Genomic DNA, 13310 nt, shown 5'->3' on the forward strand with positions numbered 1-13310 from the left:
CCGGTCTGTTCGCTCTTCTTATGGTGAGGGGCGCAGCCTAGGTGTTTACCTGGGCTGGGCACCCCAGTCGCTAGATTGTGACGTTGTATGTGGGGACAGGTGCAGGGGCGGGAGGGAACAATGGCGGTAGTTCCATTCTCCCGGGAACACAGTCCCTTCTCTGGGATCCTGGGTTGTGCGCTCTTCCCTGGTCCGCAATCACTGCTTCACTAGGTCCGCCAGCCTCAACTTGCGTACTGACACCACTGCGATCTTGCGTGCCCTGGATGGCTCACGCGCCGAGTTCACGCCCAGTTCGCACCGAGTTCTCCCCGATCACCACGCGCCCCTGCCGACCCGCACCCACCTGGATCTGCCCTGCCTACCTGTCTGGGTGAACAGGTCTAATTCAATTTCTTGGCTGTCCAACTTCCATTCAGATAAATTCTCTGTCAGTTCTGTGTGTTATTCTGGCTCTAAATTGTTGTTGCTCTAATCTTGGTTGTGCATGGAGGTACGGTGCATCCACCTATACCTCCATCTTGCTGGAAGTCCCCCAAGTTCTGCTTATTATTCTTGGCATTACCAGTGACTGGATAGCCAGCCTATTTGGTGGTAGCTTACATTTCCTATTGATAAGGGAGAAAAGCATGTAGCTGTCTCCCCCAAAAGGAAGCTTCACAACTAGCTCACTAAAGCATTCCTTCTTTGTAAGATGAGCATCAGTCTACTGGCCATTCAATAGGAAAACTTGTCTGATATCAAAAAACTAGTCACTGGCAGGGTCAGGAATCAGATCCTTGGCTCTTTACTGACAAAGCCTCTGCTCTTTCTCTATTGTTTAATTAGTATAACCAGAGTGGATGCAAAGAAAAAAAAAGGAAATGAAAAAGAAAGCAACTTGGGTAGGTACCTATCTCTGTGCCCCTCTACACACAGAGATGGTCATCAACTACAAACTTTATGGCATTATTTGTAAGATGAAACCTGAGGATCAAATAGCCAATAAGCACTGTGGGCTGAAGGATAAAAGGAAGGACCATCTCAGAGGTGTGTTTCCTTCCAGATAAGTAACTGGGATCACATGACTATGATTCTTCACAGCCAGGCTAGGAAATGTGAATATTATCATGGGAGCATTAGACATCCACAAAAGAATCTTAGGGGAAGAATGTTTTGTAGTCCAGCACCTGGGAGAATTGTGTGTCTGGGAGGGAGTAAGTTGGAGGTCAGCACAAGCCCCAGACTGCTCTGTATTGGGAGCCAAGTCTCTACTTCATCTCCACATCCACCTCTGCAATTTGAAACTCCTTGGGCAAACTCATTCTCACAGAAAAATAAAGCAGGCAGCCAGATACCAAAGAAGAAAGGGCAATTTCCTTCAAGCTGCCAACATTGGGGTGATCCTGAGAGCATCATCATTCACACCCCACATTCATGGGACATGGCTGTCATGGGGCTGATGTGGGAGAATCACAGCCTCAACTTGCACCCTTCTGAGGAATCACACCATTGCTGGAGTCTCAAAACCAGAAGTCAGATATCTCCAGAGTCCCCAAGCCAAAAGTCCTGCAGCCTGCACCCAGAACCAGAAGTTCACAGGTCCAGGTTCCTGAGACTTAAGGATGGCTAGAACATTGGCAAAGGCTGGGGTTCTCCCTACATGGGAATCTGTCAACCTGGGCATTCAGGAGTCCATTGGGCAGGACTTGACTAGACTTGGGTTGGGATTCCTGGAGTCTCAGCATCCCTGAAGGTCAGCCTGTAGTCCAGCAGCTAGTTGATTTGGGGAATCAGGGCAATAGGAGCCAAAGGGTGGACGGACAAAACAATGTAAATTTGAAGAGGTCAGGTGACCAAAGGACTCTGAGGGACCAAGAGGCAAAGCCTGGGCAGACTGACCCTCAGCCCACCAATCTTCCAGTGAAAGGCATGGTCCCTTCCTGAGGGATCCTACTGTGGGAAACACAGTACCCAAATCCAGGGCTGTTCCCCTCACCTGGCACTGCACAGAGCTGGTGCGAAATCCCTGTGATGAACGCACTTGCTGCCTACAGTCTCTCACCTCCACTCCCCTCTGCCATCCAAATAGGGAAGCAGCACCAACATCTCAGTCTTCATGAGAAATGAGGATGGTTTTTTTCCTGACTGAAGAACCTTAACTAAAATACTTTTCAGAGAAAGATACTGTGAATGGAGGCAAAAAGACTATGTAAGAACATATTTGAGCAGACGTAAACATTTTGATTTTTAAAAAGTAACTGAAAATATACTCTACTGGTGGTATTTCCTCTTAGCTACCATGTACTTCAGTAGACTATCATCAAATCTAGTAACATGAATCAACCACTAGCTTTTCTGATCAGCAAAGTTTTATACTTTCATTGCAAAAATAAAAAGGAATAAACATAATAGCACAATGAGGGCTGCAAACATTATATAAAACCCTGCTTACATTGACTACTGCCTGGTGCCTGCCTTTCCAGTATGCTTCCCTACTTTCTAGTTCAGATTGTAGAGGTACCCCTCTTGGGGCAAAGTGCCCTTTTAAGGTCTGACAGGTGGAACAGTCTTTTAAGATGATCTTTGATCCTCACACACACTCCCTTTCTCCCATCACACAGTCTAAGAGTACAGCCTCAGGCTAACCCAGATGCCTAAGAACCACCTAGTATTAAATCTCCTGTGAATGCCAGGCACTATGTTCTCTCCACTCTGAGTAGAGGCTGCTGGGGTGGTGGATTTCAGAGATAGAGGCTTTCGCCATGAGAGTCAGAGGAAGCAGCCCACAGAAGTCTTCAGCCTTCTGGGCTTAGACACCACACATATTTCACCTGGGAGCATTGCCCACATACAAATTCACATAGACCTAGCAAGCATATTAAAAGCTTATTGTCTATCCAGCACAGGCTAGGCTTAAAGAAAGTCACACTGAACAAAGTTCATGCGGTCTCTGACCTCAGGGAACTTACAGAAAAATGATCAAGTCCAATAAATAATTCTAAAAACAGTGGAATATAGGAAGAACCCTGTCTCTGACTTCCATTTTGGATTTAGAAATGTTGTGGATATTGCTGCCACCACATCAAAAAGACAAGGCTGAGTAATTCATAAAAACATAACTTTCTTGGCACCAGCAGAAAGCTCAAGCCACAAGCAACTGACTAGCCTGACACCTAGGGGAAGAGAGGTGGACAGAATGCTGACTCACCTGTAGCACAGGATGAAGACAGTGCCACCAGACAAGAGGGTAAGATTTCTGCTAAAATTCCTAACCAATTGCTAAAGGCCAAGTGCAGGCTGGTGTGAGTTCTCACCCGCTCACAGGCTCTTCTTGGGCCACCATGATCAGCCATGAGGAAGACTGAGCACAGGGCCAGAGGCGGGAGAAAGCCTCCCTCTCAGACATATCCACAAGTTCATTAGGTACATGTTCTATTTTCCAAGTTACTGCAGTTATTTTTGCCAGTGGTTTCCATACCACTGAAGCCTTTCCCTAACATTGAGAACCAGTTTGTTCACTGTGTTTCCAGACATTAAGTTTCTTCACTCTTTTTCAGCTGCTTTCTTGCTGCCAAATTCTAAAGTCAATGCCACCATTTCAGTTTTGTTGCAGCAGCCTCCTCTTTCTGACACTAACTTCTATCAGTTCTCTATCCCTACCTGCCCACCTCATGTACTCATAATCCTGTGAGTCAGCAATTTCAGCTGAGCTCAGGAGGGCAGTTCTGACAGCCTCACCTAGGATCGCTCATGCAACTTCAGTCACCTGGTGGCTTCCCTGGGACAGATGATCAAAGATGGCATCACTCGCACGTCTGCTGGCTGGTACTGACCACCAGAAAAATACCCCTCTCCATGTGAGAGGCCAACCCAGGCTTCTTCACACTTTGCTCTCAAGAAAAGAGGGCAAACCCCAATGTGTGTTTTTCAAGCCTCTCCTTCCCTCATGTTTCATAATGTTCCATTGGCCAAACAAATCATGTCATGAAACTTCCCTTCAAGGACTACAGAAATACACTCCATCTCCTGATAGGAACACAAGAGTCACACTGAAGAAAGATTTTCAAGGAGGGATGGAAGGAATTGTGGCAACCATCTACCACATCACTATTCACCTGCCCCCATAAATTGTGAATTAGAATACAGGAAGCCACTTACTCACTAATACAGCTAAAATCACATGGACTGAGAAGAGCATGTGCTGTCAAGGATGCACAGCAAATAAAGCTTTCATTCATGACGAGGGAAGTATAAGTTGCTTCAACCATTTTTGGAAAACTGTTCGGCAATATCTACTCGACCTAAAGATATGCCTACCCAGTGACCCAGCAGTGCCATCCCGGGTTTCTACCCAAGACAAATGAGAATGTGACCACAGTGAGACTCCCACAGGAACACTCACAGCAGCGTCACTGATAACAGCAAAACCTGGGAAGAATCCAACATCCATAAAGACTAGAACTTCAAAGTTCTGGTATATTCACATGACAGAATATTACACAGCAATTTTTAGAAAGAATAAAGTACTTATAAAGTGACAAAGTTAAGTTTCATGGACATTGAGTGAATAAAACACATGAGAGGGCATACTTGAGGTTTTATTTCTGTGAGCAGGAAAACAAATCTATGGTGATGGAAGTCAGAACATGGGTTACCTCTGGGGATGGGGCTCACAGACTGGGAGAGAAAATATTTTACATCTTGATGTGGGTGGTACAGACATATGTACAATTCATCAAGGTGGGCACTAAAATTTATGAACTGTAACATAAGTTATACCTCAGTTAAAACACAGAAACAGAACTCTATGACAACAGATGAAAATGAAGAATAGCTCCCTTGGATAAAGCACTGTGGAGACCATGTGGATCCAGACTCTGTCACTTACCACCTGCATAACCTTGGTTCTTTCACTTCATCTGCTAGGCCTCAGTTTCCTCCTCTGTGAACTGAAGATAATGAAAGTCCTTCCCTTGGTATCACTGTGGGGACTAAATAACTTAAAAGATACAAAGTTTCAGGAAATACTATCAATTAATATTAAGGTCTAAATAATTATTTGCTAGTATGTTGATGAGTAGTTGAATATTCATTGCTAGAGAGAAAGATGGTCATTTTGTAAGAAGCAATTTGCAGAACTTATAAAATATCAAAAATCAGCCCTGCCTGGTTTGGTTCAGTGGGTTGGACATTGTCCTGCAAACCGAAAAGTCACCAGATAAATTCCTGATCAGGACAAATGCCTAGCCAACCAATCAATGTTTCTCTTGTGCATCAATATTTCTCTCTCCCTCCCTTCCCTTCTCTCTAAAAAATAAATACAATTTTTAAACTATCAGTTTATTTAATCTCATAGCTTCAAAATACATAAATTTAAAATGACAGAATTACAAGACTGATTCAGAAACCCGCAATCATGGTGGGAGAGTGGACTGTAGCTCCTTCAGTGAACAACAGATCAGAGACTCCTATGGACTGATGTTGATGTCCCCAAGTTCATAGGCTGAAGCCATCCACAATGTGATGACATCTAGAGGTAGGGCCTTTGGGAGGTGATAAGGTTATGGGGGTGGAACCCTGATGGCTGAGGACTGGTGCCCTTATAAAAGGCATCCCAGAGAATGCCCTCACTCCTGTTATGTGAGAACACAGAGAGAAGTTGGTCAACTGTGAGCAGGAAGCAGGTCCTCACCAGACACTAAATCTGCCAGCACCTCAATCTTGGACTTTCAGGCTCCAGAACTATGAGAAATAAATTCCTGTTTTTCATAAGGCACCCAATCTATGGTATTTTTATTATGGCAGCCTGAGATAAGACAGAGACCAATATTTATAAATGTGCCAAAGATTTTGAAATACAACTAATATGCTCAATTTAGTAGACATGTCGATACAATACATTGATTTCAACCAACCATGAAGCACTTACAAAAACTGACCATGCACTAAGTGCATCAGATAGAAACTGTATCCAACTATAAGAAACCCTTCCCTGCCTTTCCCAGTCCACCTCCTTTCTCAAAAGTTCCCATGTCACATACCAGCAAGAAGTGCATCCTTTTCATCTAACATGTCCAGAAATAAACAGCCCAGGGCTGGTGCAGACACATAAAGACACCAACTGAGAAACTAGAATGATTGTGACCTCTGGCCACACTCTCTTTAGCTGATATCTTTTATCCTAGTGGTCACAGAATGGCTCTTCTAGCACTGTACATTGTGTATCTGATTGTACAAAATGCAAGTGGAGGCATCTGGCTGAATGACACCACTCCTTTTCCACTTCCTTCCGAGGAGTCACACACAGCAACTTCTCATGCTGACCAGCACTGTGAGGAGTGGCCTTCTCTGACTGCAGAAGGGTTGGGCCATGGAGGTTTTTTCATAGAGCACATTACTAATCTGAACAAAAAAAAAAACACCTAAGTTATATTGTAAGGAAAAGAGGCATTTTGGGTTAGCAACTACTGGCATGCACCACACTAGACCAAAAAGCAAATCTCAACAAATACCTAAGATTCAACAACACAAAGACCACATACTCTGCTTACAATGCAAGTAAATTATAAGCAGCTACAAAAAGGCAACTGTAAAACTCTCAGATATATGCAGGAACTTTCCAGAATGACAGAGATGATCTATATATTCAATGGGTGTTGGTTACATGTATATATACATCTGTCAAACCCATCCAACTCACGAGGTTTATGTATTCCACTATAAGTAATTATACCTCTACAAAAATATAACTATGTACAGTTATTTTAAAATCAAATTCCAAATAAGAGTCAAAGATTTCATCATAATGGTAACTAAAACAATATTTAGAATCCAACAAAAATGAAATTAGACACCAAAACAAGTGATGTAGTAGCTAAACAAGTACTGTGAGAAATGATCACAGGCCCAAATGTTTCTCTTTTTACAAACTGCAAGTTAATTAGCAAGGGGCCCACCAAATGTATGAGACGCTGATAAAGGCAGGCCACCATTCCTGATGTTTTCTCTCCTGGCATGGGTCCTCTTATGCACAGTAAGTGAAGAGCTGTGCCTGAAGGCCTTCTCGCACTGATTACATTCATAGGGTCTCCCTGCAGTGTGGGTTCTCACGTGCACCATAAGGTGTGAAGACTGGACAAAGGCCTGCACACATACCTGACATGCATAGGGCTTCTTGCCAGTGTGGGTTCTTGCATGTTTCCTGGGGGATGAGGGCTCACCAAAGGCTCGCCCGCATTCCTGGCACACATAGGGCTTCTCTCCAGTGTGGGTTCGCATGTGACTCTTGAGGGTGGAGAGACGACTCAACACCTGACCACAAGTGGTACACTCATAAAGTTTTAAAGTTTCTCCCCCGTGTGGATCCTCTTGTGAACGTTCAGATGGGTGCTTGTCCGAAAGGGCTTCCCACACTGGCTGCACTCGTATGGTTTCTCTCTGGTGTGAGTCCACAAATGAGTCTTCAGAGACGAATGCTCCCTGAAGGCTTTGCTGCACTGACTGCACTCAAAGGGCTTCTCTCCAGTGTGAGTCCACATGTGGCTCCTCAGAGAGCATGGCTGGTTAAAAGCTCTCCCACAGTCCTTACATTCATAGGGCTTCTCACCTATGTGGCTCCTCTGGTGCAATATCAGGCTGAAGTTCCTCATGAAGGTTTTCCCACACTGACTGCACTCAAAGGATTTCTCTCTAGTGTGAGTCCTCATGTGGCGCCTCAGATTTGAGGAGTACTTGAAGGCGTGCCTACACTCCTCACATTCAAAGCACTTCTCTGAGGTGTGGGTCTTCTCGTGCCTGATAAGGTCGGAGCTGTATCTGAAGGATTTTTCACATCTGTTACATGCATAGGTTTTATCTCCACTATGGATCTTCTCACCCACTATTAGGCGAGTAGTTTGGAAGGTTTTCCCACCTTCATGGCACTTGTAGGGGTCACCTCCAGCATGAATTCTCTCATACTGAAAAATTTGTTTAATGCTGTTGAAGTGTTTCCCAAGTTCATTCATTATATGTGTAGAGTTTTTCCCCAGGTGGAGGCTGCTCCTGTCAAATGAGGAAAATGCAAAGACCAAAGACTTTGTTACAATCAACACTCTCCTCCAAGTTATCTATGTGTGGAATCAATCTACAGCTGAAACTTTCACCACTTTCATGTTTCTGTACTATTTCTACCTATGTTCTGTCAAGTGAGTGTGACACCACAAAGAGCCATCATTTCCATTTCTTTCATGGGGCTTCTTAAACATAGGCTACACTATGCATGTTTGTTTGCTTGTTTGTCTATAGAGAGGTGAAAGGAGGAAGAAAGAGGGGGACAGAAATATCCATCAGTTGCCTCTCACACACCCCCAACCAACGTGACCCACCAACCCACACCATTCCAGGCTTCACTAAGTTTTAAATGCACTATGTGTCCCATTCATTAACATGGTTAGGTGTGAGAACAGTGTCAATATGCTTCTTGGTCTACATTTCAAGTTTTCTCTCACTTCATGACATTCAGAGACTCTCTGCCAAGAAACAGGTTTCTCCTGGGTGAGCAGCCCTTGCCTTCAATCTCTCTCTGGCCTCTAGTGCTGTTTTTCTTTTTTTTTATATTTTTTATTTTTAAGGCAGGGGAAGGGAGGAAGAAAGAAAAGGACATAAAACACTGATATGGAAAGAAATATCCATTGGTTGCCCCTCTCATGCCCCCAAATGGGGACCTGGCCCACAACCCAGACCTGTTCTGACTGAGAATTGAACCAGCAACCTTTTGGTTCACAGGCCAGCACTCAATCCACTCACCCACACCAGCCAGGGCTGTTTTTCTGACCAACAACAACCCCAGACTTTTCCTACAATAGAGGACCAAGAAGAGTCTTTGTGTACTTTACCTTTCTCAGACCAATGGATGGGATCTCTGCAAAAATACCTTGGTTAACAATGGACTCTTGGGGTTGAAGCTGAGGTTCTGAAATGAATTAAGAAGGAAAAACAATAAGTGTACAGAGAAGGAAACTGTAAGACCAAGTGAACCAAAAAACCAAGCTAGGCACGTGCAGAGTATTTTTTTAAATACTGATCTTATATACGGAAAGAAATGGTGAAAAGGAGGAATGTATCAGAGTAAAGGAAAATTTTCAGGCATTTGGTATGTGAAGAGTTGTGTACTCACAGAAACGAAGGACAGAAATAGTAGATAATTTACTATGATTGGAACTGATGTTGAGAAAAAGTATTAACAACCTACAGTGGGGAGGAACTGCATGAACTCTACACACGGAAATGCTAAATGTGAAAAGCAGGTAGGATAAAATCCTTCTATAGAGCCAGAGCAAAGTATTGAAGATAAAAGAGGGAAAGGGGAAAGGAAGAAAGGTGGAAATCCTCACTAAGGAAGCTCAAACAACAGCCTCTCCTGTAAAAGGCATTGAAAGTACTTACCTGACTGACCACTTTCCAAATCAACATTATACTACCGATCTCAGCGTGCTACACATCCACCTGCTGGTGTTCACATGTTCCGGCTACTAGGAAGATTCCTCCTCAGTGGTCCACATTGCTTCTCTTTGCCCAAATAGGAAAGGTTACTGAGTGTGCATAGTTGACCTCCTGGTTGTGGGGAAAGACGAATGGGTGGGTGGACTGCACTGCCCCAAAACCAGGGCTGACAGGCTTTAGGGGTGCCTGGGTGGGAGCAGTGAGGTGAGCACACCTAAATCCTGATAGGTACGGCAGAGCTAATCCATAAGAAACAAGCTCCCTCACTGGGTCTCTGGGGACACTGTAACATTCTGGTCCCCAAAACCGAGAGCCTAGCTATTTGAAAGCCTGACACAGCAGACAGACCTTCATTTCCAAGGGGAAGCCACTACACTGTAGGCACCATGACGTTAGGACTTGTCTGTCTTTTTACCTCTTGGTTCCAGGAACCCACACTTGCTGGGGGGGGTGTGTGGATGAAGTGATGAGACAGCCTTACCCACTAAGGCCAGGTTCCTGTAGTTCTCCAGCATCATCTCTGTACAGGCTTCTCTGTGCAGAGTCTAGAAACCTCCATTCTTCAGGGGTGAAGAGCACGGTCACATCTGCAAGGTGATTGGTTCCTAAAATGCACACCCACCAGGCTGGGTCAGGTGCCACCTCTGCCAATACTCAAGAGGATGATGGGAGCGGGCAAGCCTGGACAGAGAGCCACAATGCAGAGGATTTTCAGATGGGGCTCTGAAGTACCTTGGAATCTGTCCCTTGGCTTAGGCCTCAAAACTAAAACTCTTCTCTCTCTATTCTTCCCCCTTCCAAAGGGACAGCATCCAGAGGCACAGCGTCAAAGTACTTCAACTTCATGATAGGACTTAGCTACTGACAACTAGCCAGGAAGCCCTTGCAGCTGTATTCCCCACCAGCCCCAGGGTCCAGGAGAGCTGAGCCTCTGCAGGCAAGAGAGAGACGTTTGCTCCAGGAGACCAAGAAGGTTATAAGAAGAGGGCAGCTAACACCCTTCCTTCTTTTCCTCCTGACGTTCAGCAGCATATGACACTCAACAACCTGGGGAAGGTGTGACTGGGGCTGTCATTACTACCTGAGCTGGCCTCCACTGGCTGCAACAGGCCCTGTGCCTGGTTTGCCTGGATACCAGCTCTGTGGGGTCGAGAAGCTCCAGGCCATGGGAAGGGGACAAGGAAGCAAAGCAAGAAAGAAAAGCAAGAAGGATGTCTTCCTTACCTGTACACAGGTGGATGGCACCCCGGGAACCACACCTTCTTTATCCACTCTCTCCCCTGCAGCCACTCGGGGTCCTGAGCAGGAAGAGCTAGAGAAGAAGAGGAGAGCTGTGAGGCCCAGTGAGCTCACTCGCAGGCCCCAGGGCTGCCCACCCTGATGGTAGTGACCACGTGTGTACACACTTGTATGCACACACTCACAGGGTCACACACAGCACCCACATACCCAGTCCTCTTCTCAGTCTTCTGTACAAGCTCCTCTTCCACCTCATCTCTGGCTAGCATGCCCATGTGGCAGACCTTCCTCTTCTCATCCCCCTCAGCCCTCTCTGCTTCAGCTGCCAACCTCCTCCTCTGGGCTTCAGTTCCCAACTCAACTTCACAAGGCCCAGATCTGCAGGCTGACTCACATCTGAACTCCAGACCCAGACACCCAACCCCTGGCTCTAATCTCTCCACCCACCTATCTGGGGGAATCAGAACAGAATATCCAGAATGAGCCAGAGAGCAGGGCTGTTGCCCAAACAGGCAGAGGACAGAGCTTCGAGCCACAAAGGATTGTTCCCAGACTTTGATAATGTCCTGCTGGGTTTTGAACTGGCTTGGGACCCAGGACCCCTTTCTTCTCTCACAGTGGGAATGGAAATGTCTGTCCTGAGCCTATCCTACCCTTGTATTCTGGATGCAGAGATGCCCTCCTCTGGTTTCACAGGTTCACAGATGGAGAGACAGTTTGCCCCCAGGCTGGACCACACCCTGAGTCTAACCCTCTTACCTGATTTGGATGATTTGCATGACGAAATTTGTGACTTTCTGAGTTGATGAGATTTAGATGAGGTTTTAGACTTGGACTTGATGCTGGGATGGGTAAAAATTTGGGGAATGTTGGGATCATGTGAGTGTATTTTGCATGCGGGAGGACATATATTTGGGGGAAGCCAAAAGCAGACTGTTATGGGTTGGATTCTGCTCCCCAGTAAAAGAGGAAGTTCTAACTCCCGGTACATCAGAATGTGACCTTATTTGAATTACAGGGGTTTTGCAGATGTAATGACTTAGGATGAAGTACCATGGAGAAGAGTGGGCCCTCAATCCAGTGACTGGTGTCATTACAAAAAGAGGAAAAGAGACACAGAAACAGGGACACATGTGGGGAGACAGCCATGTAGCCATGCAGGCAGAGACAGGACCAATAAGTCTACAAGCTAAGGAACACCAAGGATGCCACAAGCACCAGAAGCCAGAATAGAGTCAAGGAAGGACCAGATTTCACAGGAAGCACAACCCTGCCAAAACCTCGATTTCAGACTTCTATGCCCTTAGAACTATGATGCATAAATTTCTCTTGTTTTACTGCCCCCCTAAAAAAAAAACATGCACTCACCACCTTCTTCCCAAGTCTGTTCCTCCTCCAGTGTTCCCAACATCAGGAAACAACATCCCCGCCTTAGATGAGAAATCTCACCCCCCTCTGACACTCGACAGACCCCAACAACTAATCCACAAACAATGAGTCAGTGACCTCTCTACATGAGGCACCCACAGCTCCCCAACCCCACCCACCCATTTCCTTTCCTCCTAACCTGGCCCTCTCCATGGCTAATGCCAATCACACCTTCCTCCCTCTTGGATCCACATAAATGTCACTCCCTCGTGACTTAGATGTCACAACCCTGTCCCCCACACCATGCTTGGCACATAAATGCTCTGCCTCATCTGCTAAATGTATAGACACAAAACTCACCAAAACTATCTCAACTTGACCTGCATGTCTGGGAATGAATGTTCCATCCTTCCCTACCATGCAGATAAGACTTAATACAGCAGCTTTGTGCTCCTTAGCAAGATGGCAGGGTCGGACCCCTGGATTCAGTCTGCAAACTTGGATTTCAGGAGGGTTCCCACCACCCTCACTGATAAGAGGAGTGCACTCTGCTTAAAGTGTTTGTACAGTATAGTCTGTGCTCCATGTCTGCTTTCCCTCTAGGAGTCTGGAGTGTAGGCATGCTCTGGGGCAGAGGGCACACACATGCCCAGCCTTGAGTAAAATCCCTGGGTACCGAATGAGCCTCCTGGCAGACAACACTTCACACCTGTTATCCCTGCACATTGCAGGGAATTAAGTGCATCCCATGTCATTCTGCTGGGAGAGGGGTCCGGACGCTTGTGCTTGATTCCCTCGAGACTTCACCCCATGAGCCCTTTCCCTTGGCTGATTTTGCTTTGTATACTTTCCCTGTAACAAACCATGGCCATGTGCACAACTGTATGCTGCACCCTTTGAGGTCTCCTAGTAAGTCATCAAACCTGAGAATGGTCTTAGGGACCCCCACCACATAGACTCCTCACCCATACCAAGTCTAGGCTACCACCATTCCTTTCCTAACTGCCTTCATCCACCACTCACATCCTCCCTGAGGCTCACCATCCTCCTAGGTGCTAGAGGCTTCTGCTAGGACCACAGGTGCATGGGCCCACTCACCTAATGCGTCCCTACCTTCCAGAAGCCTTAGGACATGAGCCAGGGTTCTTTTCTCACATTCCCAGGCACCGAAGGATCTGCAGCCCACTCCCTCTCCAGTCCGCTCACCCCACTTCCCTGTGCCCCCTTCCCACAGATTG

General features: G+C 46.1%; 1 protein-coding gene across 1 annotated transcript; it reads right to left on the reverse strand.

Moving 5' to 3' along the window:
• Nucleotides 1-552: 552 nt before the first annotated feature.
• On the reverse strand, nucleotides 553-11203 carry ZNF333 (zinc finger protein 333). The gene is given in 6 exon segments (XM_036032362.1): nucleotides 553-7323; nucleotides 7326-7985; nucleotides 7987-8025; nucleotides 8859-8935; nucleotides 9947-10052; nucleotides 10690-11203. Coding segments are annotated over 5 exon segments (1218 nt in total). The 5' UTR covers nucleotides 9984-10052; nucleotides 10690-11203; the 3' UTR covers nucleotides 553-6918.
• Between the last annotated feature and the right edge of the window lie 2107 nt (nucleotides 11204-13310).

This window comes from Phyllostomus discolor, chromosome 8 (genome assembly GCF_004126475.2).
Source record: "Phyllostomus discolor isolate MPI-MPIP mPhyDis1 chromosome 8, mPhyDis1.pri.v3, whole genome shotgun sequence".
In the NCBI taxonomy this organism is placed as follows: domain Eukaryota; kingdom Metazoa; phylum Chordata; class Mammalia; order Chiroptera; family Phyllostomidae; genus Phyllostomus; species Phyllostomus discolor.